General features: G+C 43.3%; 2 protein-coding genes across 2 annotated transcripts; both read left to right on the top strand.

Moving 5' to 3' along the window:
* Positions 1–17109: 17109 nt before the first annotated feature.
* On the top strand, positions 17110–18989 carry LOC133802570 (protein DA1-like). Its single transcript, XM_062240906.1, has 4 exons — positions 17110–17369; positions 18086–18169; positions 18460–18579; positions 18670–18989. Exons 1-4 carry the CDS (start codon positions 17316–17318, stop codon positions 18673–18675), a joined length of 264 nt encoding a protein of 87 aa, XP_062096890.1. The 5' UTR covers positions 17110–17315; the 3' UTR covers positions 18676–18989.
* A 559-nt stretch (positions 18990–19548) lies between these two features.
* LOC133802562 (uncharacterized) lies at positions 19549–22128 on the top strand. The gene is made up of 6 exons (XM_062240898.1): positions 19549–19689; positions 19778–19832; positions 20115–20165; positions 21145–21236; positions 21323–21400; positions 21760–22128. The coding sequence occupies exons 1-6, from the start codon at positions 19634–19636 to the stop codon at positions 21908–21910; spliced, it is 483 nt and encodes a 160-aa protein (XP_062096882.1). The 5' UTR covers positions 19549–19633; the 3' UTR covers positions 21911–22128.
* The last annotated feature ends 629 nt before the right edge of the window (positions 22129–22757 follow it).

Below are 22757 nucleotides of genomic sequence, written 5' to 3'. Positions count from 1 at the left end.
TTTGAATCTTACGTGCCCACACACGTCCTTGTGTGTTTGAGGATTGACTTGGAAGGCTAAGGTGTGAGCTTTCAGAAATGATAGGAAGATTGTTGGTTTTTACAAAAAGATTCAAGGACACTTGATAAGCTATGAAAGGTAATCTCTATTCATTTTATTTGTTATTTAATATATCTATATATGTATGATCCTGGCTGGTATTAATAAATTTTTTAAAAGTTCCTATTCTATTGCGTATTCTTATTTTTCTCATTTAATACCAACAAGTTGAGCTAAGCTCCCGAGCCTATTCTCGAATATATGGCTCTTCGTAAATTTTATGACACTAAGTTTACTCTGTGGTAACCAGTGTAGGTTCCTCTTGATGAGTCCTCTAAGTCTGTCAACTCTCGCAAGCTTTTGTGAAACTAGGTTTATTCTACGGTACCCCGTGTAGGTTCCTCTTATTGAGTTCCCTAGGTCTTACTCTGCGAGCAGTTGTTCTCGTAAGATAACCAGCCTCTTGCTTATGCCCCCCAAGTGATCGAAGACTTAGGTCTGCGTTCACTTGTCTGGGTCTGTGAGCGATCGAGTACATCCTCAAGTGACATATAAAAAATAACAATAAAAATACAAGCATTTTTCTTGAATTTTATTTATCGTATTTTGTGCCCACGATTTACATTACTTGCATGTGAGCTAAATACATAAACCACAAAGTAAAGGAATACATCAAAGCTTGTACTACTGGTAATACCAACGGAGATGCTCAACATTTCAGGCATGAAGAATCCCATTTTAGTCGAGCAAACTTGTATGTCCCTGGACAGATAGTGCTCTCGACTTGGTAAGGGTCTTCCCAGTTTGGGCCCAACACTCCAGCACTTGGGTCTCGTGTTGCCAAGAAAACTCGTCGCAACACTAAGTCCCCGACTTCGAATTTGTGATCCTTCACTTTAGAATTAAAGTACTTGGCAACCTTTTGTTTAATATTTTTAATTTAAGTGTTATAAATATATTAATTGGTTAATGGTTTTTTAACTCAAAAAGTAAAGTTATTGTTTAATATATTTTACAATATTTTAAAAAGAAAATGATTTGTTTTGAATTTTTTTAGTATTAAATTTATTTTTCATATATTTAACTATTTTTAACTAATTAGAAAATACTACGTAACAATTATGTAGGTCAAAGTCAAACGTAACTAAGACTTAACGCCAGTGACTTATGACTATACAAAATTAGTAACGATAGATAGTTTTGCAACCAAAATTTTTACTTAGGCATTTAAGTGTAAAAAATCGAACTACATATGTATTTATGTCGTAGATTTCTCAATATATATTATCTGGGATTGATACATTTTTTTTCTTTTTATATCTCATAGATATCTTTATAAATTTTTATTTAACAAAAATTGTTGTTTTCCATTAGATTTAACACTTTTTATTATTATTATTATTGTTTTCTAACACCATTAATTTTAAAGTCATCTAAATAAAGAAAATAAATTAAAAAAAATATAAGTAAAAAGTCATCTAAATTTGACAAATAAATTAAAAAATAATAAATGAGCCATAATAATTTCTTATCGCATATTTTAAAATTTCATAATAAAGTATTTAAATTACTCTATAAATTATATTTTTAAAATTATAACCGAAAAATATTTATTTGCTTAAATTTATTATTTTCTTTCTTTTATTAATTATATATTTTAATATTTAACGTATTTTTTATCCAAACATATTTAACGTATTTTTTACATATAAGTCATAAATATACATATTTTCTTATTTTGCCGTTTAGTTTTTTTTTTTAAGGAGAAATTACTTATTTTAATTGCTCTAGCCATTAATGAAATAATATATATTTATATAAAAAAATTGTTGGCTTTAAATTTTTTAAATTAAATAATTAAAATTTGATCAAATAAACTTTTTAAATTCATAGTTTTAATTTAGATTTTTTTTTAGATATTTTATTATATTGAAATTCATAGGTATTTTTTCTAAAAGAAAATTATAAAAAAATATTTAATTTTAAAATTAGAATGCACCATATATAATATATAAATCAAAACATAAAAAATACCAAAATTTAAATTATAATGAATACTAAATTTCAAACTGATAAACAACATCAAATAATTTACTTTTTAAACACACACAAATAACCTAATATATATATATAATTTACATGCCTGGAAATCTAAGCCTTTTTCTCAAGCAGGTAAAGATTTGCTAAAGATTTATTTATTAATATTAATCAACATTTTTTGGGTATGTTTAATTAAGTACATTCCTCATGCAGGTAAGGAAATTCTTCTTAAAGCGATAATCCAAGCTATGACAACATACTTTATGTCATGCTTTCAAATTCCAGAAGGTCTGTGTTAAGATATTGAAAGTTTGCAAGCTAGATATTGGTGGGGTTCCACTAATAGGAAAAAGAAAGTCCATTGGAGGACCTGACATAAGATGTGTAGACCAAAAACAGATGGTGGATTAGGCTTTAAAGGTTTCTGTTATCCCCATTTCCTGCATGGTCTCGGGGCCTTCGTCCAGGCCCATTGCCAGGGGCCATGTAAGCATGCGGGCCCGGCCCAAGGCCTCTTGGTACGGAGAACGTCCAAGGGGAGGGATATGGACCGGGGATGCATGTCCGGGCCCATTAGAGGGGTCCGGCATGTCCCTCCGGGTCCGTCCTCCGGGACGATAGTCCAGGCGATGTGCAGAGCGTTCAGACCCCCGCGGCCTACGCGTCCAGGTCCCTGACCCTGATATGGTCCGGGCCTGTGGTAAACGAAGCGGGACATAGGTAAACGGATATGGATCACCTCACCCCCGGTTGAAGGGGTCAAGCGTCCAGGACCCTGAAGCCGCCTCACTCCGCGTGGGCGTTGTCCCCACTTTTCACCTGCAGAGAAGGACACCTCGGGATTGCACGCCACTGTTTCAGGTCTGCGCTGTCAAGTACTCTGACTGATCTTGTCTCCTGAATCTGCCTCGTAACTCGAAGTGTCCAGACCAAAAGCACCGTTTTGTTGGGCGAGATGTAGCTCTAAGGTCAACCTGTTGGGCCTTAGCTGGTTTGGAATTCATGTATTTTGTACCTTTCGTATTGGGCCTCCACTAGAAAGGCTAGGAGTATCCTTATCTCCGATGGGCCCGGGTCGTACCCGGCCCAGACCCAGTGTTCCCATAAGCCTATAAATATAAGCTACAGAACACTGTAAAAGCTCTCTCTGGACTACAAAAAAAAATACACAGTAACTCTGTCTAAATACAGAGGGAAACTCCATTGTAAAAGGTTCTTCAAGCTCTAATAATACAGACTCGTGGACTAAGGCTAGTTAACGCCCCAACCACGTAAAAACCCCGTGTTAATCCTCTACTTTCATTATACTTATCATATAGATAATAGATATTAATATAGTTGCCGAAAATCTCGGTTAACAGTTTGGTGCTTTCATTGAGAGCTGAAGGAAGCTAGTGCTAACGTCAGGCCTTTACTACGATGGTGAACACACGACACACCACCTTCGACCCTACCAATCCAGAGCAGGGCAACGGAGACCCGATGCCTTCACAACATCTCCCTCAGGATCTGCCCGAAAATGCCCCTCCTCAAACATCTCACCAAGACGAGTCACAAGACTACGAGGGTGGGACAGAATACGAAGAGGAAAACGAGGAGGAGTATTATGAAGAGGAAAATGAGGGGGAGTACCACGACGAAGCTGCAGATCCCAAGACCCCCGAGAGAGAGCCCGATCAGCAAGACTTGGAGGTGACCAGACTAAGGCAGCAAGTCCTGGATCAGGAAGCCAGGATCGCTGAGCAAGCAGAGGCGCATCGATGGATGCAAGAGTCTCTCAAGCCCTACAGGCACTCATGGCCGCGCAGGGTCCGACAGCCAACCACGCAACTGGCCCACTTCCAGAAACACAGCAACCTGCCCCACGAGAGCAAGCCGGGGTCCCCAGAGGTGCCAGCCCGGTCCCTCCCCCGGAGCCTTTTCCCGAGCCAGGTCCAGGAGGCCCGGACAGGGAGCGGCGGAAGACCTGGGAGAAGACCACCCCCGTCGCAAGAGCCGGGGCCCATTCCCGGCGGCTACTTAGGAAAAAGAAGGTGTGCCCCGTCCCAGGACGAGGCCACCCGATCGATTCGTAGGGGACGCGGCCGCGGAATGCACAGCCCCGACACGCCCCAGGGTGAGACAGGCGGGAAGGATCTTTGCACCCAAGTGCCTCGGTTAACAAGAACCGTCGGGAACGGCCTCGCTGCGAGGAACGTCACGACCTCAGTTCAGGGGACGATATTTCCCGGATAGACTTACGCGATGGACTGAACGCTCGGAAGGAGCGGGCCCGCAAGGAAAAGATCCTCCCCCGAGATGGCGACCTCAGGAACAACATCAACGATAGGAGGAAGGAGAGAATCCCCCTGGAGGATGGCACGACCAGGCAGCTCATGGAGCAGATGGCCCCATTGAAAAAGGTCACGGATCGCCTGGTCCGCAAGCAAGAGGGCGCAGACACCGACTCCGACAAAGAGCCCTGGGCAAGGCACATCCTGGACGCCGTACTCCACAAGGGGTTCAAGATGCCAAGCCTCACTGCCTATACTGGAAACACCGACCCCAGGGACCATCTGTCCCGATACAACCGACTCATGACAGTGGCCCATGTCAGCAATGACGGCAAATGCCTCTGCTTCTCGATCACTTTGGGTGGTCCCGCCGAAGAGTGGTGGAAGAGACTGAAACCGGGGTCCATCCAATCCTGGTCCGGGCTGCAGTCAGCGTTTCAAAAGCAGTTCGTGGCCGCCATGAGGATGGATATGCAAATCAGCGCCCTCGCAAATGTTAAGGAACTCCCCGCAGAGACGCTGAGGGCATACATCCAGCGCTTCACTGAAGAAGCCTCCAAGACGAAAGTAGACGACGGACAACGCCTGGTGGCACTACAGTCCGGGATCCGAGCCGGGTCCCCTCTTTGGGACGACATGCAGCGGAACAAGGCCGCCACCTTGGAAGAATTCATCAGGAGGGCCCAAGGATTCATCAACTTGGAGGAAGCCCAGATCCAGGCCTTCGGGTGGCCCCCGGCTCCACATCCCATCCCCCAGACGTTTCTGGGATATGCGGGACAATTCCCGGCGCAGTCCTACACCGCACCCCCCGTTGCCCCAGGACCGACCGTCGCGCCCGGAGTCAGTTACACCTCTACGGTGTACGGCCCTGCCACTTCGGGATACGCCCCAACCCAGTCCACCCACTTCTCCGATTATGGCGTCGCGCCGGTAGGACATAGCATGGCCCTTGTCGGCGCCCAGCAGTCCCAGACAGGAGTAACTGAGGCAAGCGTGAATCCCTCCTGGGGGAAGCGGTCCGGCAAAGGCCAGAACCGGCCCGAGCCAGTCAAAAAGGGGAAGAGGGGCTACGAGCCCCAATATTCAGAATACAGCAACCTGGTGGACACCAGGGAAAACATCTATCTGGCGACAGAAAGGGTGGTTCACTACCGGAAGCCTGGCCCCATGTTTAAATGAGGGAGAAATCCGAGAGAGCCAGCAAAAGGTGCGCCTATCACAAGGATGTGGGCCACACCACCGATGAATGCCGGCAGCTCAAAGATGAGATTGAAAATCTCATCAAGCTGGGACACCTCCACCAGTGGGTTAGGATGCCCGTGCGAGTCCCGGGCCTGTCAGCAAGCCCCGAACAACCCGCGGCCCCGGGAACGACTCGGGCATACCCCCCCCCCCCCAGGGAGGGTATGCCCAGGGACCCCTGGCGCAGGCCCCTCAGGGGGCCCCCGGTGCGCAAGTTCCCGGCCTCGAAATGCCTTATCCCTCTTGGGCAGCACCCCCTCGAGTTGACGGACATGTGGCAACCATCTCGGGCGGACCTCACCTGGGAGGGGCATCAAGGAATGACCAAAAGCGCTACCTAAGCGAGCTGGACCACGACCAGGAAGTTTGCGCCCTTGTACAGGCACCGGCTCAGTGCCCTAAGTTGATAAACCTCCCCATTACCTTCACGGAGGACAACGCCCGTAACGTCCACTTTCCCCACCACGACCTGCTGGTCATAGATGCTCAAATCGCCAACAAGTTGGTGTCCCGCGTGTTGGTGGATGACGGGAGTTCCGTCAACTTGTTGTTCAAGCCCGCCTTCACCGCCATTGGCTTGATGGAAGCGGATCTGGCATCCTGCCCGACCCAAATTTACGGCTTCAACGGAGATGCGCTTCTCCCCATGGGAAAGATCCAGCTGCCGGTTACGCTGGGGGGTGAATTGCAGCACTCGTTCAAGTTCTGCACCTTCGTAGTGGTGGACTGCCCCACCGCTTACAACGTCATCTTTGGCCGACCCGCACTGGTCGAGTTCGGGGCCATCACCTCCATCCACCATCTTTGCATGAAGTTCCCATGCGACAACGGAGGGGTAGGGACCGTCCGGGGAGACCAAAAGAGCGCCCGGAAGTGCTACCATGTCTCCGCCCGGCCCGTATGCATGGTCCGCGAGGCACCAAGGCAAGATCGCACGGCACTTCAACTCCAAAGTCAAGAGCCATAAGTTCGGAACCGGCGACCTGGTCTTGCGAAGAGTCTTCCCTGCCACTCAAGATCCAGGAGTGGGGGTTCTGGGCCCAAATTGGGAGGGGCCATATGAGATCCAACACGAGGTGTGCCCCGGAACGTACCGCTTGAAGCGGCTCGACGGCTCAGAAGTCCCGCGAGCCTGGAATGCGGAGCATCTCCGTAAATACTATCAATAGTCGGGGAGCCTTTCCCAGTTTTAAACAATGTACGCCTCAGGGCAATATTTTCGTTGTAAACTATGTACGCCTCAGGGCAAACCTTTTTTTCAAACAATGGAAATGATGTGTGCAAAACGTCATAAAGAAATATTGCAAAACCATGCTAATCTTTCTCAAGTGACCCCAGACCCATCTCCGCTCACTTGTGGGGGGTATCCGGGTGTAGGCAAACACCTGGCGGGGCGCAAGCTTAGGCTAGTCCCGGCTCGGACCACCAAGGTCCGGGCGACTCAAACCCCACGGTCCTATCCCGGACGATCGATGTCCGAGGTAATATAAGAGGACCGAGCACCAAGGCCAGTCCCACCCCGGACGAGCGATGTCCGGGGGTATAAAATATAAGAGGACCGAGCCCAAGGCCGGTCCCACCCCGGACGAGCGATGTCCGGGGTTATAAAATATAAGAGGACCGACCCAAGGCCGGTCCCATCCCAGACGATCGTTGTCCGGGGAAATATAAGAGGACTGAGCACCAAGGTCGGTCCCACCCCGGACGAGCGATGTCCAGGGAAATATAAGAGGACCGAGCACCAAGGCCGGTCCCACCCCGGACGAGCGATGTCCGGGGGTATAAAATATAAGAGGACCGAGCCCAAGGCCGGTCCCACCCCGGACGAGCGATGTCCGGGGGTATAAAATATAAGAGGACCGAGCAAAGGCCGGTCCCATCTCGGACGATCGATGTCCGGGGAAATATAAGAGGACTGAGCACCAAGGCCGGTCCCACCCCGGACGAGCGATGTCCGGGAGTATAAAATATAAGAGGACCGAGCCCAAGGCCGGTCCCACCCCGGACGAGCGATGTCCGGGGGTATAAAATATAAGAAGACCGAGCCAAGGCCGGTCCCATCCCAGACGATCGATGTCCGGGGAAATATAAGAGGACCGAGCACCAAGGCCGGTCCCACCCCGGACGAGCGATGTCTGGGGAAATATAAGAGGACCGAGCACCAAGGCCGGTCCCACCCCGGACGAGCGATGTCTGGGGGTATAAAGTATAAGAGGACCGAGCCCAAGGCCGGTCCCACCCCGGACGAGCGATGTCCGGGGGTATAAAATATAAGAGGACTGAGCCAAGGCCGGTCCCATCTCGAACGATCGATGTCCGGGGAAAAATAAGAGGACCGAGCACCAAGGCCGATCCCACCCCGGACGAGCGATGTCCGGGGGTATAAAATATAAGAGGACCGAGCCCAAGGCCGGTCCCACTCCGGACGAGCGATGTCCGAGGGTATAAAATATAAGAGGACCGAGCCCAAGGCCGGTCCCATCCCGGACGAGCGATGTCCGAGGGTATAAAATATAAGAGGACCGAGCCCAAGGCCGGTCCCATCCCGGACAATCGATGTCCGGGGAAATATAAGAGGACCGAGCACCAAGGCCGGTCCCACCCCGGACGAGCGATGTCCGGGGGTATAAAATATAAGAGGATCAACCCAAGGCCGGTCCCACCCCGGACGAACGGTGTCCGGAGGTATAAAATATAAGAGGACCGAGTCCAAGGCCGGTCCCATCCCGGACGAGCGATGTCCGGAGGTATAAAATATAGGAGGACCGAGCCAAGGCCGGTCCCATCCCGGACGATCGATGTCCGGGGAAATATAAGAGGACCGAGCACCAAGGCCGGTCCCACCCCGGACAAGCGATGTCCGGGGGTATAAAATATAAGAGGATCGACCCAAGGCCTGTCCCACCCCGGACGAACGGTGTCCGGGGATGAAAAACGAAGGACCGAGCCCAAGGCTCATCCAGTTTTCCCGAGACAGTTGGACAATTGGATGTTCGGGAGATAAAAGCATCCGGTTTGCCCCAGGGCAAAGCCATGGCCTAAAACTGATAAAAGGAGAATCAAAGCTCCAAGTTAGACCAAGCCCGAGGGCCCTAGACTTGGTACCAGGAGTCGTTGGGTCCAGTCCAGGCCGTTGGAACCGAAACTGAACCCTCACAATCAGTTAATCGCGGCAACAGAATGAAATTTCTACGGGGAATAACAAAAGGAAGCCTACATTAAAACCAAAGAAGATAGCAGTGTTCTAAATTTAATTACAAGCCAAAAACACTAATAAAATTACAAGGCCGGGGTTCGGGCCTACAGCTCATCCGCTCGGAGGTCCGCATCCTCCCTCTCCTTGGCCTCGAACTCGGCCCGCTTCAACTCTGGATCAGGGAAGACTAGGAGGTTCATACTCTTGTCCTTGCACCAGGCCATGTAGATGGCCTCGTCAAAGGTGACATCCAGCAGGCCCTCGGCCTCCTCCTTTTCGCGACGGGTTGTGTCATGCGCCGCTTTCTCCTGAAGCAGAGAATCGCCCAGTTTGCAGACATGGGCCTTTAAGGCCAGGATCTCCTCTTTATCCAGGACGGACTGGGCCGTGGCCATCTCCAAAAGCGTCGCCCGCTCATCGGCCTCCTTTGATTTCTGGGACAACTCCTCCTCCAACCCGGCCTTGGCACGGTCGAGCTCCTCGCGCTCTGTCTTTGCGCGAGCCACCTCTGCCTGGAGACGGGCCTCCTCCCGGCCAAGAGCCTCCTTGGCGGCCTCCCTCTGGTTCACGGCCGCCTCCAACTCCAGCTTGGCCGTCTCCATCTTTATGGCCAGCTCGGCCACCAGATCGGCACTCCTTTGGGACAACAGGTCAACCTGGAGCGAAGAAAAGTTAGAAAATAAAACCCTCATCAACAAGTAAGGGAAGGAGTGTAAGAGAAGTGAAAGTTACCGCGGTGGCCTGGTGGCGGAGAGCCTAGGATATGAATAGTACGTCCGGGTTGGCTATCGTGGCGTACCTCTTGAGCTGGAGGTTGGACATGGTGCTCCCAACCTGGTCTAATAGGTCAGCTGCCAGGGGGGCCGTGTCCTGGTCGAGTTTAGGGCGGAAGCCCACTTTGGCAGCTGGCCGATCCACGATCGGCTGGGGAGCGCTGAACTCGGCAGGACGCTCCGCGAATTCAACCTAACGACGGATCGTCAGGGCCTTGTAAGTTTCGTCCCTCCAGCACCGGCCGTTTTCCCAGGTTCGGTTGATCAGCCGGGACTGCTCATCCCGCAGGGCTGACTCCCCCTCCTCGAGAAGAGTTGGGCGTAGGGGGAGAACTGGCGGTGCAGCGATTTCCTTCGCGGCCAGCCGACTCTCCCCTTGTGACTCTTCAGTCGAGCCGGCTCGCCTCGTCAGGTGCCTCTTCCCGATGTTGCCCTCTTCGGCGCCAGCATCTGGGCCCCTCTTCCCGGAGCACCGGCTGACAGCCGCTCCCGCCTCCAAGTCAATCACGGGAGGCGGGGCGAAGGCAGAATTTGCAGCAGGCTCCACGGCCCGAAATGGGACCACGGCCAGGGCACCTTCGCCGGGGCAAAGCTCCGTCACTAACGATTCCTTGGCGAGGGGCAGCTTCGGCCCCGTCGCCTCGTTGTTCTTCTTGGCCGCCTTCTTGGCCGCCCTGTCCTTGATGAGCCGCCTCATTTCGCTGGCAAGTGTTGACATATCGGAGTCCCCTGCAAAAGTACAGAAAACAGGGAGTCAGAGGACGATAAACCCACAAGCTAAAAACACACAAATCAAAGTTAGGAATGACCCGGGACAAACCCTTTTCTATGCCCCGGGCATGACTCAATTCCTCTAAAGCAAATGAATGGACCCGATCCCCTATGTCGTCCGGGTTCAGGAAGCCCCCGTACTGGAGGAACCCGGATAAGAACATGAGGACCTCTGAGCCTACGGGGATGGGAATTGAAGGTCTCATCTCCCCGTCGGCCCCAAGCGCGGGGCCCGGGGGTACTAGCCTATCCCTAGCTAAGTCCCCGACTTGGGGAGCATAAGTTAAGATTAAAGGGGAGTTACCTCGCCCCGATACGCTAGCCCCGGGAGTCCCGACGTTTGGTAGGGCATCTTCAAAGAGCTCCTTCAGCTCTTCTGAGGTAGCCGCTTCTGCTGGGACCTGGTCCTTCTTGTGCCGGGCTGCGTCGGCTCGCGCCGCTCTTACCACAGTGGCAATGTGATCCAGGGCCATCTACTCCCGGACGTCAACGTTTTTCTCGCAGGGGATGCCCCGAAGGTTCGGGATAACAATGGTTTGGGTGGCCGCGAGCATCCCTACTAGTCGGAGATTGTCGTCTGTGACATAGCCCCCTACGTCCAGATCTTCCGCGCTCAACTTGGAATAAAATCTCCTCTTTTCTAGAATGAACTCGGTAAGGGGAGTTTGAGCGAAGGGCCCTGCCACTCGGAAGATATGATAAGAGACGAGTAGAAAAGACGAGGAATAAAAGAGAGGTCCAGGAGGTTACTTACCCACTCGCTGGAAGTCCAGCAACAGTGTGGGGTTCTTGTCCACGAGGAACCCGGACGTCATGAACCAGTAATGCCTGACGTCCGAGGGATGCCTCCAGATACAGAGCAACCCGAACCAGGCGGCCTTCCTAACAACTTCTAAGCATAGAGCATAAACGCACGCATCAAAAGAACATCATAAGTTCATAAAGTTGTCAAGAGAGTCAGGAGGACTTACTGTGAGGTGTCGGCCGTAGAAGATGATGGTTGTCCAACTGTAAGGACGGCAGAACCTCGTTCTTGAAGTGGTGCAGCCGGTGTAGTAGTTCGTCGACAGGACCAACCCGAGATGCGTCTTTAGGTAGAGGAGCGGAAGTTGGGGTTCTGGGGAACAGGCGGCGGCGTAGAGTTAGCAGGTGGCGATGTATGTCGTCGGCGATGTCGGACATGCAAGGCTCGAGTAGTGTTTATTGGTTCTTAAGCTGGTTCAAAGAGGTAAAAGTGCCAGATGTGGTTTTCGTGGGGTATTTATAATGGCCCTAAGTCCTGGCCCACGATCCAACGGACAGGTGTTTCTTCATCGGACGGTCAGGAGTCGCGCAGGGACATTTATGAGTCCTTTCAGGTTGGATCCTCGCCATCTCAGGTCTGACGCCCCAGGAGTGACGGATGCCAAAGGTCGCCCCATCCTACGGTCCACCTCATCCCAGGGACATTAATAATGGCCCCCCGTGCGGATGGGACGCTTCGAGACGTGCGCTGACACCCTAGCCTAGGCCTAGTGACCCTTGGGAGGGCTAGGCGACCTTTCAAGACCTGTGCAGCAATCACCTGGTGACACGTGTATCCTTGCCATAAAGCGAGACAAAGGTAAACGTCCCTGGATCATGGTAAACGATCCGGGCCAAACATCCAACCAGCGCCACGTCTCGCTGTCACGGACCCACGATCTAGGGCAGGAACTGGGGAGGCAACCACGCGAGCGTCCTGGGGACGATGCAACCCTCCTCCTGGCAGACCTAGGCGAAGGCTTGGGGGGTAAATGTTATCCCCATTTCCTGCATGGTCTCGGGGCCTTCGTCCAGGCCCATTGTCAGGGGGCCATGTAAGCATGCGGGCCTAGCCCAAGGCCTCTTGGTACGGAGAACGTCCAAGGGGAGGGATATGGACCGAGGATGCATGTCCGGGCCCATTAGAGGGGTCCGGCATGTCCCTCCGGGTCCGTCCTTCGGGACGATAGTTCGGGCGATGTGTAGAGCGTTCGGACCCCCGCGGCCTACGCGTCCCGAACCCTGATACGGTCCGGGCCTGTGGTAAACGAAGCGGGGCATAGGTAAACGGATACGGATCACCTCACCCTCGGTTGAAGGGGTCAAGCATCTAGGACCCTGAAGCCGCCTCACTCCGCGTGGGCGTTGTACCCACTTTTCACCTGCAGAGAAGGAAACCTCGAGATTGCACGCCGCTGTTTCAGGTCTGCGCTGTCAAGTACTCTGACTGATCTTGTCTCCTGAATCTGCCTCGTAACTCGAAGTGTCCAGACCAAAAGCACCGTTTTGTCGGGCGAGATGTAGCTTTAAGGTCAACCTGTTGGGTCTTAGCTGGTTTGGAATTCATGTATTTTGTACCTTTCGTATTGGGCCTCCACTAGAAAGGCTAGGAGTATCCCTATCTCCGACGGGCCCGGGTCGTACCCGGCCCAGACCCAGTGTTCCCATAAGCCTAAAATATAAGCTACAGAACACTGTAAAAGCTCTCTCTGGACTACAAAAAAAATACACAGTAACTCTGTCTAAATACAGAGGAAAACTCCATTGTAAAAGGTTCTTCAAGCTCTAATAATACAGACTCGTGGACTAAGGCTAGTTAACGCCCCAACCACGTAAAAACCCCGTGTTAATCCTCTGATTTCATTGTACTTATCATATAGATAATAGATATTAATATAGTTGCCGAAAATCTCGGTTAACAGTTTCATTCAATACAATCAGACATTATTGGAAAAACATGCATGGCTTCTACTGATAAACCCCTCATCTCTTATGGCTCAAGTACTTAAAGCACGATACTATCAACATACAAGTCTTTTGGAGGCTAGAGAGGGACACTACCCCTCATTGATATGGCGAAGTATCTTATGGGGACGAGATTTATTACAGAAGGGTTTGAGACGACAAATAGGTAATGGCAGAGATATCTCAGCTTTTAATGATCCTTGGATACCAAGACCTCCGTCTTTCCTCCCTAGCTTAACTAACATATCAGACTCTTTAAGAGTTTCCGACCTTTTGGAAACACAAGGGAAGTGGAACATCACACTAGTCCAACAACTTTTCATTACTGATGGACCCGAAACGGGTATGTTTTAAATATATATAACTCGTAAGCGCACGAATCGTATATGAAGTATAGTGTTCATGCAAGCACGAGATCGAACCCAAAGGAGTTGTCTAAAATAAAAAAGAAAACTATTTTAAATCAAAATTAATAAATTCTAACCTAGCTCCAAAGATTGATTAGTTTTAATGTTATGACAATAAAATAAAAGATTGAAAATAAAACTATTTAAGAGAATAAACATAAACCAATAATAATTTGAAAATAAGTGTTAAAAGAAAGATTATTAAGATACTAGAATCCACAAAATGTAAGTTTAATATTACTTATTAGTATATTGATTCCCAAGTTTTAGTGATAGTTAAAATAAGTCAAACTATCATTTTCCAAATAGATTTATAATTTTAAGCACAAATTACTTCTAAAAAGATATGATTTTTCTTCACTTTTCAAAAAGTATAATTTCAAAGTATTTAATGTGAATCAACCTAATGAAACAACAAAAAATCAAATAACATTATTTATAAGGAAAAACATAATATTTTTGTTCTAAGCATTGGATATGTACAATTTAATGACACATCTTACACAAAGAATATTATGTTTTGCAAAATGAAGAACAAAGTGCATATTATCTAACAATCCAAAATATGAGATATTAAAGATGAAAGACAAATATGAAGAAGAAAAATCCATAAACTTTGTTGCATTACAAGGGAAATCAACATACAATATAAATATTATCTAGTTACAAGTTGCTTCATCATGATCTTAATAATCTTATGAAAAAAATTAGAAGCACATAACTAGAATAGAAATTATAAAATAAACAAAATACATACTTGAAAATGCTCTTGCAAAACCCAAAATTGAAGAGATAATGGTAGAGAGAAATTGGTAGAAAGAAGATGGTAACAAAAAATTAAGCATACCCAAATAGTCTTAAAATTTTCCTATTTATAGCCAAAATGAGAGTATTAAAATAATCCATTTAAATTGATTAAATTAATTAAATAAATAATAATATGGCAAGTAGGGGTAAATTTTAGGTGTAATGATGATTTTAGGGTAAAATGTGTAGAAAAGTTTGGGTAAAAAAATGACATTTTTAGACACAAGGACAAAGAGACATTGTTGGGCTCAAGAAAATTGTGGCTTGGTGACTGGTGTGTTGGGCTGGAGGCAGGCCAAGCATGGTGGCATGGGCTGGAGCAAGGGACCAGGCGGGCTGGGCAGACGTAGGAGCTGGGCTCGGGCCTAGGATTGCTGTGAGGGTGCAGGCCCACGGTGGATGGGCCGGTGGTGAAGCATGTGGCCCATGGCTGGAGCACGGGCTGGGTCTTGGGCTAATAGGCTTGTCTTATGGTATTTTAAAAATGCCATTTTTTTCCTTTCTTTTTCTTGGATTTCAAGAGCCAAAAAAATAACATAATTCCTACAAAATAAATATAAATTAAGTCATGATAAAATATTTTCAATTATAAAATAAATCATATTAATTCTTTGAAAATATTAATTAAAACTTAAATTACTTAAACATTTAAGCTAAAAAATGCATGTTTTTACTTCTAACTTAACAAGACTAATTTCAAATAATTAAACTACAACATATTATAATAAAATATCTATAAAAACATACAAAAATATATAAAATCATGATAAGACTAATAAATTCAAAATTACTTAAAAATTTAATAAATTAATTAAAAACTCAAAAACTAAGCAACGATTATCATTTAAAAAATGGTAAAATAACTCTAATTTGTAGAGTTATCAATTACCCCCGATGTTCAACATATTTTAGCCATACCTTTAACCCCATTTGAACATTCAGATTCGTGGTTATGACACTATACAAAGCATGTGATTTACACTGTAAAAAGTGGTTACAATCTAGCGAAATCAAATGATAGACCCTTACCTTCGTCATCAAGTGATGTGATAGCTATATGGTGGAAATCTTTTTGGGGTTTAAAAATTCCACACAAAAATTTTCACTTTGCATGGAGAGGTTTTCACGAAATTTTACCGACCTTGAGAAGCCTACATAGTCGAAAGATCACAACAGTGTTTGTCCAATTTGTGGTTTTGGGGTTGACTCTAATGCACATTCAATTTTTTGGTGCCCATCCGCAAAAAAAGTTTGGAATTATGTGGACTATCCTTTCTTCTCACAAAGAAAAGAAGACATTTCTTTCAAGGAAATCTTACTTTATGCTTCAGAAATTCTAGAAAAATAATATTTTCAGAAAATGTTGATTATAGCATGGGTAATATGGTTTGAAAGAAATAAAAAAATGCACGGTCAACTAGTAAGACAGTCGGGCCAGATGATTCAATGGGCAACACAGTATTATGAGACAATAAGAAATGCACAAAATTAGACTGAACAAATTGTTTTACACCAAAGAACTCCAAATCAAGGAGGAGTAGATCAAGAATACCATCCTCTTACTTTGTTTGTTGATGCTACGAACTCAACTCACACAAACACGATTGACTTTGGAGCAATTATTTTTTCCTCGGACAAAAAAGTATTGGCAGCCCCATCAAAACCTTTGAAAGGTATATTGGTGTTCTTTAAAAACTTTGCAATTGATTAAGACAAATTCCAAAAGATAGCTAGATTCTTGAAATTGATAGATAGGAACAATGCAATTTAGAGCTAATATTTATAGGAACCTAACCAAAAGGGATTCCCTTTTGGTTGGATTTGTTTTCTAATCATATTTATATAATTATTAATTTAATTTTGATTCTTTCATTAATATTGGTTGCTTTATTTGGGGGCATTATCAGCATTTCAATCGAAGCACTAGCACTACTTGTAGGACTGGACTAGGCTCAAAGACTTGGCCTTTCTCTTGTTGTAGTTTCTTCTGACTCTCTTTCGCTTGTTATGGCCTTAAACAATAACACAATATATAATAATGAATTGGGCATTATATTTGCTGATATTAGAGCCTTATTGGATAATTTTACGAGGGCTACTCTTTCTCATATTAGTCATCAGTTTGATACTGCAACTTATAATTTGGCTAAGCACGCCCTAGGGCTAAATGGCGAGATTTGTTGGTTGGAGGAAATTTCTCCCCCAATTTGTGTTGTGATCTAATTCTCTCTAAACAATTTATAATTTAATTACAAAGGAATTTTATTAAGGTCTATTCTTGGGTTTGGATCTTTGGCTTGATAAACAATTCCCCAAAAGAATTCTCAACATAATTTCATTAATATTTTCTTATATTTGGTTTATTTTTGTGATCCCAAATTGAAGCATTGGTATTATCAAGACTAGTTGTTTGAGATTACTTTTTCTGTTGTCTTCAGTTTAAACCCATTTTTGCAGTTGTTCTAGAACAGTTATGTTTGATTATCTTATGTGAACTTCTTTGTCTAAATTTATATTAGGTAGAGGATTATCCTTCTCCAGTTTGTACATTTCATCTTTCCAATCTGAATAATAATAAAGTTATTCCCAACAAAAAAAATTGCTCTTTTTCTATAAAATAAAATTCGAAATATTCCCAAATCATGGAAATTTTTACGGTGGTTTTAGGGCTTGATTGGTAATAGATTCTAATTTGATTTTATGATTTTAAAAATTCAAAATTTGTGGGATCCACCAAAATATCTGATTGGTATATTGTTTTTTAAAACTATTAATTCTAAGGTGTTGTAATTTAGAAAACGATCATTTCACGTTTTCTTAGTTTTGTGATTTTTTTTTCCAAAAACCTAAAATCAAAATCATAAAACCACTTGTTCTCTCTGCTCCTATCATCTCTGTCTCATTTCACAAGAGTATCTTCTTCCCATCTCACCTCTCAGAAGATTTTCTCCTTCTCCTCGTCCATGTCCTCCCCGCCGGTGTGATTGCTCTAAGCTTGACAAAGCAACTACTCTAAATGAGCGATCTAGTCGACTCATCGCCCCTCCCAACTGGCCCCTTGACAACTCAGGTTCTCCTTTTCCTCTCCTCTCTTGTTCTTGCCATTATCCATACAGTATTACTAAACTCTGGTTTCACTCTGAATGTTATATATATAAATATATATATATATATACATTTATATGTTTGTGTGACTGTTAAGTGGTCGGATTTCTTTGGTTTCTTGGACTGTTAGAGGCTGAATTTGTGGGGTTTATTTTCTTCCATGGATTTTTTATTTGTTCTTTCATTTGCATATAAATATATAGTGTTTATTGTTTTTGATGGGTTCCTCACTGCTCCTTGCCCATTTTTCCATTAGCCACAAGGTCACTTTGAGCTTTGAGTTTGAATATCTTTGAATATGCTCTAAGAGTTTTTTTTTTCTTTAAAAACTGAATGTTATATATGTATATATACAAGTATGTGTGCATCATTGTTGGAGGCTGAATTGAGAGCTTTGCTTTGTGCTTTAAAAATGGCAGTAGAAATGGCTTTGTTTTCTTCTTTGATTCTAGACTAATAGTGTTTTTCATCTCACTGAATGAGTTTTTTATTTGGTGTTTAATATGATATCATGACATTTTGTGTGTGTATATATATTTAACAAAGGAAAAATTATAAGGAATCTCATCAAAAAAGCTAGTCAACTATCCCTTGCTGAACAGATAATATGAGTTATCTGACCAATGGTGTATTGGCATAAGATTTATATTTATTAACTAGTGGTTATTTTCCCTTTTGCAGTTTTCTACATCTGGGAACTATCATTACCATAAAACCTGTTATAAGGAGAACTATCATTGGAAATGTGATGTCTGCAAGCACTTCGTAAGTATTTTACTATAACCTTAAGCCATCATGTTCATGATCAATGATCATTTATATGCTTTTTTTAACCTTGAATCAGGGCATATATGTTAATAGACATACACTCGTACAATAAATAAATACATGCATGAACATATATGCATGCCAACTTTGTAAGCACATGAGTTTTGATCTCAATGTGATGTTATTGTACAATCTTTTATACTCTTATACTCAATTTGATGTTAACTTTTCCAATGTATATACTCATTGTCAGATTTGTTGTTTTTGCAATATATATCTTTCGACAGATTCCAACAAACCATGTTGGTCTTATTGAATATAGGGCACATCCATTTTGGATTCAGAAGTACTGCCTTTCCCATGAACATGATGATACTCCTCGGTGCTGCAGCTGTGAGAGAATGGAGGTTAGTAATTCTTATGCTCTCTAAGAAATTCTAACCTTTTTTTTTTTTTGCAAATATTTGATACAATGGTGTATGTCTCCTTTTGTGCAGCCATGATACACGCGCTATGTCACGCTTAATGATGGTCAAAAGCTCTGCCTAGAGTGTCTTGACTCTGTAATCATGGAGACCAATGGATGCCAACCCCTTTATCTTGATATACAAGAATTTTATGGAAGGTTTAAATATGAAAGTAGAGCAGCAAGTGTCGTTAACTTGTTGTGAAGCCAGAGAGGGAGAAAGAAATGTAATGGCACATTGTCAGATTATGACATATCTAAGATTTATACTTTTTATGTTTTAGATTAAGGTTTTATACTTTTCATGTTGTAGGTGGGCATGTCAGACTGTGAATAAGTTTTTTTAGTCTATCTTTGCCTATGTTTATAATGTATGTCTTTAAGCTTAAATGAAGTATAAATAAGCAATTGTTCTCACTAAGGAGTTATTGTGTCTAGCTAATAGTTTCTTTATGTTACAGATGTGTGTAATTGCTTTTCTTGTGTTCATAACAATATTAATGTTGTTATTAATTCAATCAATGTACTTTTATTAAATTTTACTTAATTAAACTATTGATAAATCAAAATTTAATATCATACAACCTATATATATAAAATTAAAATTATATACAGATTCAGTTTAACCAATGACATATTCAGTTTCTATTATATTTTCAAATTTAATACCAATCATTGATTCAGTTTTTTAAAACTCAAAAACAGTTTATAGACACTTAACCAATCATATTTTCAGAAATATGTTTTTAGTTACTAAATTCAGATTTTCATTTCAGAATTCTACTTTTAAAAAATACCGTTTTCTAATCACGAACCAATCGTACCATTCAAAACTTTCAACTAAAAAAGAGATGAGTCCTTAGACATTTACAAGCCCAAACAGTCACAGTGGGCCTTAGGGATTAAAGCCCAAATTCCAAAACCCAAAGGGAAGTAAAGCTTTAGCTGTAGGGTTTATCACACTCTCTCTCTCTCTCTCTCCTCTGTGTGCGAGAATGACGAAGTTCAGGAAACTAGGTCGGCCTACGGGCCATCGGATGTCCATGCTCAGGTATTTGGGTTTCCATTTTACTTTGAATTATTCTGCAGTTCAAACTTTATCTACGCATTCTGATAGTCTTTTCCTACTCTTTGTTTAGAACCATGGTTTCGCAGCTGGTTAAGCATGAGCGCATTGAAACCACTGTTGCCAAGGTAATCTTTTTATTTAAGTACCCTATTTAACCTAATCTGGGGTATTCTTGGGTTTTAGGTTAGTACAAGGGTGAATTTGTTTAAATACATTTTTGGAAGAAGTGATCTTAGGTTAGCTGAACTCATCCTATCATGCTTCTTTTAATTTCATTAACATGTTTTAACACTTAAACTAATTGCGCAGTATTTACTCAGGAATTGAGAATATATTTTTTTAAATAATTTATAACAAAAGTCAGAAGAATTGAATCAAACTAATCTCTTTTCTATGTCCATTTTCAGGCAAAAGAGGTTCGGCGTCTAGCTGATAATATGGTTCAACTTGGAAAGGAGGTGCGACATAGCTATTTATTTAGGCTTTCAGCCGCTAATTTATAGTATGCTCACATTCATACATGCTTTTGAACTTTTGTTGCTACAAGTTTAATATATACTTACGTCCCTGTTCCCTCCTGATGAAAAATAAATCATAGGCAAGTTATTGAAAAATAAATCAGTGTTTAGGAGAAGGACCACTAATTAAACTGCAATTGTACTGGAAGCTGCTGTATTGGAATCTCACTCGATTTGTAAGAGTATTTTTGGTTTAAAAATTAAAATTTGGCTGAGCAGATGTTCAGTGTTGAAAGTCAAATGGGGAGTGAATGTAGAAGTAGGTTCCTGGAAATGGGGATGAGAAATGAGTGTTGAGAAGAAACTAAGATTGTTCTAGTGGAAGTAGTAGTAAGAAGCAATGAACTTTCAAAGGGATGCAGATGTTTTATTTTCTTACTGCAGAACTATATGTTTGCTCGAGTCTCTCACTGGTCTCTGGCTAAGATGCCATTGTTGTTTACAACTTGCTCTTGATGCCTTATAAAATGTAGTGGGATTTACAGCTTATATTTATGGTACGTATTTTTGGCTGGAGCAAATGTGAAGTGTATTTTTGGCTGGAGCAAATGTGAAGTGTATTTTTAGAAAAAAAGTGCAAAAAAAGGGGTTGTATATGTCACTTTCAAACTAAAAAGTGGTGGCATTAAGGGTTTCAAGGTATATTATCTATGGAAGCAGGTGGGAGCAATGAGGGATGTGTAGTAGAATATACTGATAGCCTCTTATAGGAAAATGAAGTACAAACGGTCAAAGAGGAAAGATAAGAAAATCTAGTTTAGCGTTGTTTAGTAGTCCAAATTTAACGATGCAATTCCTATTTGAAGTTGAAATGTGATAGTTACACTTTTTCAAGCATAGAGTTTTATTTTGTCAGTGATGTCTATATCAACATTTAATATTGGAGTTTCTAAATCTTTTTTCTTTCGGATCATGACAGGGCTCTCTATGTGCTGCTAGGCGTGCTGCTGCTTTTGTGCGAGGAGATGATGTCATTCACAAGCTATTTACAGAACTGGCTTATCGATACAAGTAAATCTCAGTCTCACACAGCAGTTGTTTTCCCACTTTATCATAATAACAGTTATTGCTTACACTGATAAATTGTTTTGGTACAGGGATAGAGCAGGGGGATACACAAGAATGCTTCGAACTCGTATACGTGTTGGTGATGCTGCCCCAATGGCTTATATTGAGTAAGACCATTGTTTCTTATGATTGGTATTCTTGTTTGATTTAAATATTTGTTCTGCAGGCTTATGTATGCATTGCTGTATTTTTTCCCCTTTATTACTTGTGATTCTTGTGAGAATTTTAATTTCTTAGTTGCAAAATGTGATGCCTTTAACTATGTGGTGCACTGTACTTTTGAAATCTTGACCCCCCAACCCCTTTCCAAAAGAAGAGAAACAAAAACTTACCAAAAGGAATGTTCATATGCTATCTTTTGGGTTTTTTTTTTTTCAATTAATCGATGTTGCCATCTTTAAGTTTTTTTTATTAATGCAAGACGGTTGGCATGCTATTTAATTATCAGATTAATTTGCTTGCATAGGTTTATTGATAGAGAAAATGAACTCAGACAATCAAAACCACCAACACCGCAACCACCCCAGAGAGCTCCCCTGGATCCTTGGACAAGATCCAAGCTTTGCAGACAGTATGCACCTCCGAAAGAAGAGAAAAGCTCTGGAAACGAGGATTGATATATTTTGTTTTTGTTTTGGGAGTTCATTTGTCATAATTTCTTCATGTGGCATAGATTCAATTTCTTGGATCTCCAATGAAATTTTGCATATATGGGAATTGTCATCCATTTCCAGATGTTTAATAAACATTGAAATCACACATAATTTGGATGCCGTTTTGTAGCTTTGTGGTGGAAAGAAAGAATAAGAAAAAGGTAAAGGTGTCTGGAATCAAAGAGTTTTGCAACACCACTTTTTAATTGCTATGATTGAACCAATTCCTTGTCTATCAAATAAAGTTTTTACAAAGCATACATATGATACCAAAAAGAAGGGAAATTGAGGATGTACACTACCAAGCAGAGACTGCCGAATCCTGCTGAGATTGTAACTGTTGCATAAGCCAAAATGGGGATCGATCATATGGTCCTTGCTGTGTGATTCTTGTTTAAATTATTCTTGGATAACTCTCCCCTACTCCAGCTCAGTATTTGCTTTTAAAAGAGTATATTGTGGACGCTGTCACTCATGTAGAGCATGTACCAAGAGTCCAGAATGGCCTCGCATATTACCATGAGTGTTGAGATGGATCAACTTCTTATTGGTCCTCACCAATAGACCAAATTCACCAACTCTGTCTATATTCTTACCTAAAATGTCTTACCCTGTTTCTTTGTTCGACAATGCTAATATGTTGTGCTTCTCTAAGTTTAAAACTCTTATCAAAAGTGGTCCTAGAAACTTTCTTCTCTTTTGGATCATACTTGGTTGCTTCACCATGACCCATGTCAGATATGGAAAGGTTAGGCTGATACAGAACTTCCCCAAAAAATGTCTTTCGGTTACTTTGCTTCGAATACAATAC

The sequence above is a fragment of the Humulus lupulus genome, chromosome 1 (genome assembly GCF_963169125.1).
Source record: "Humulus lupulus chromosome 1, drHumLupu1.1, whole genome shotgun sequence".
Lineage (NCBI taxonomy): Eukaryota > Viridiplantae > Streptophyta > Magnoliopsida > Rosales > Cannabaceae > Humulus > Humulus lupulus.
The sequence above is the reverse complement of the archived record's forward strand: the minus strand, read 5'-3'. Positions and strand labels throughout refer to the sequence as shown.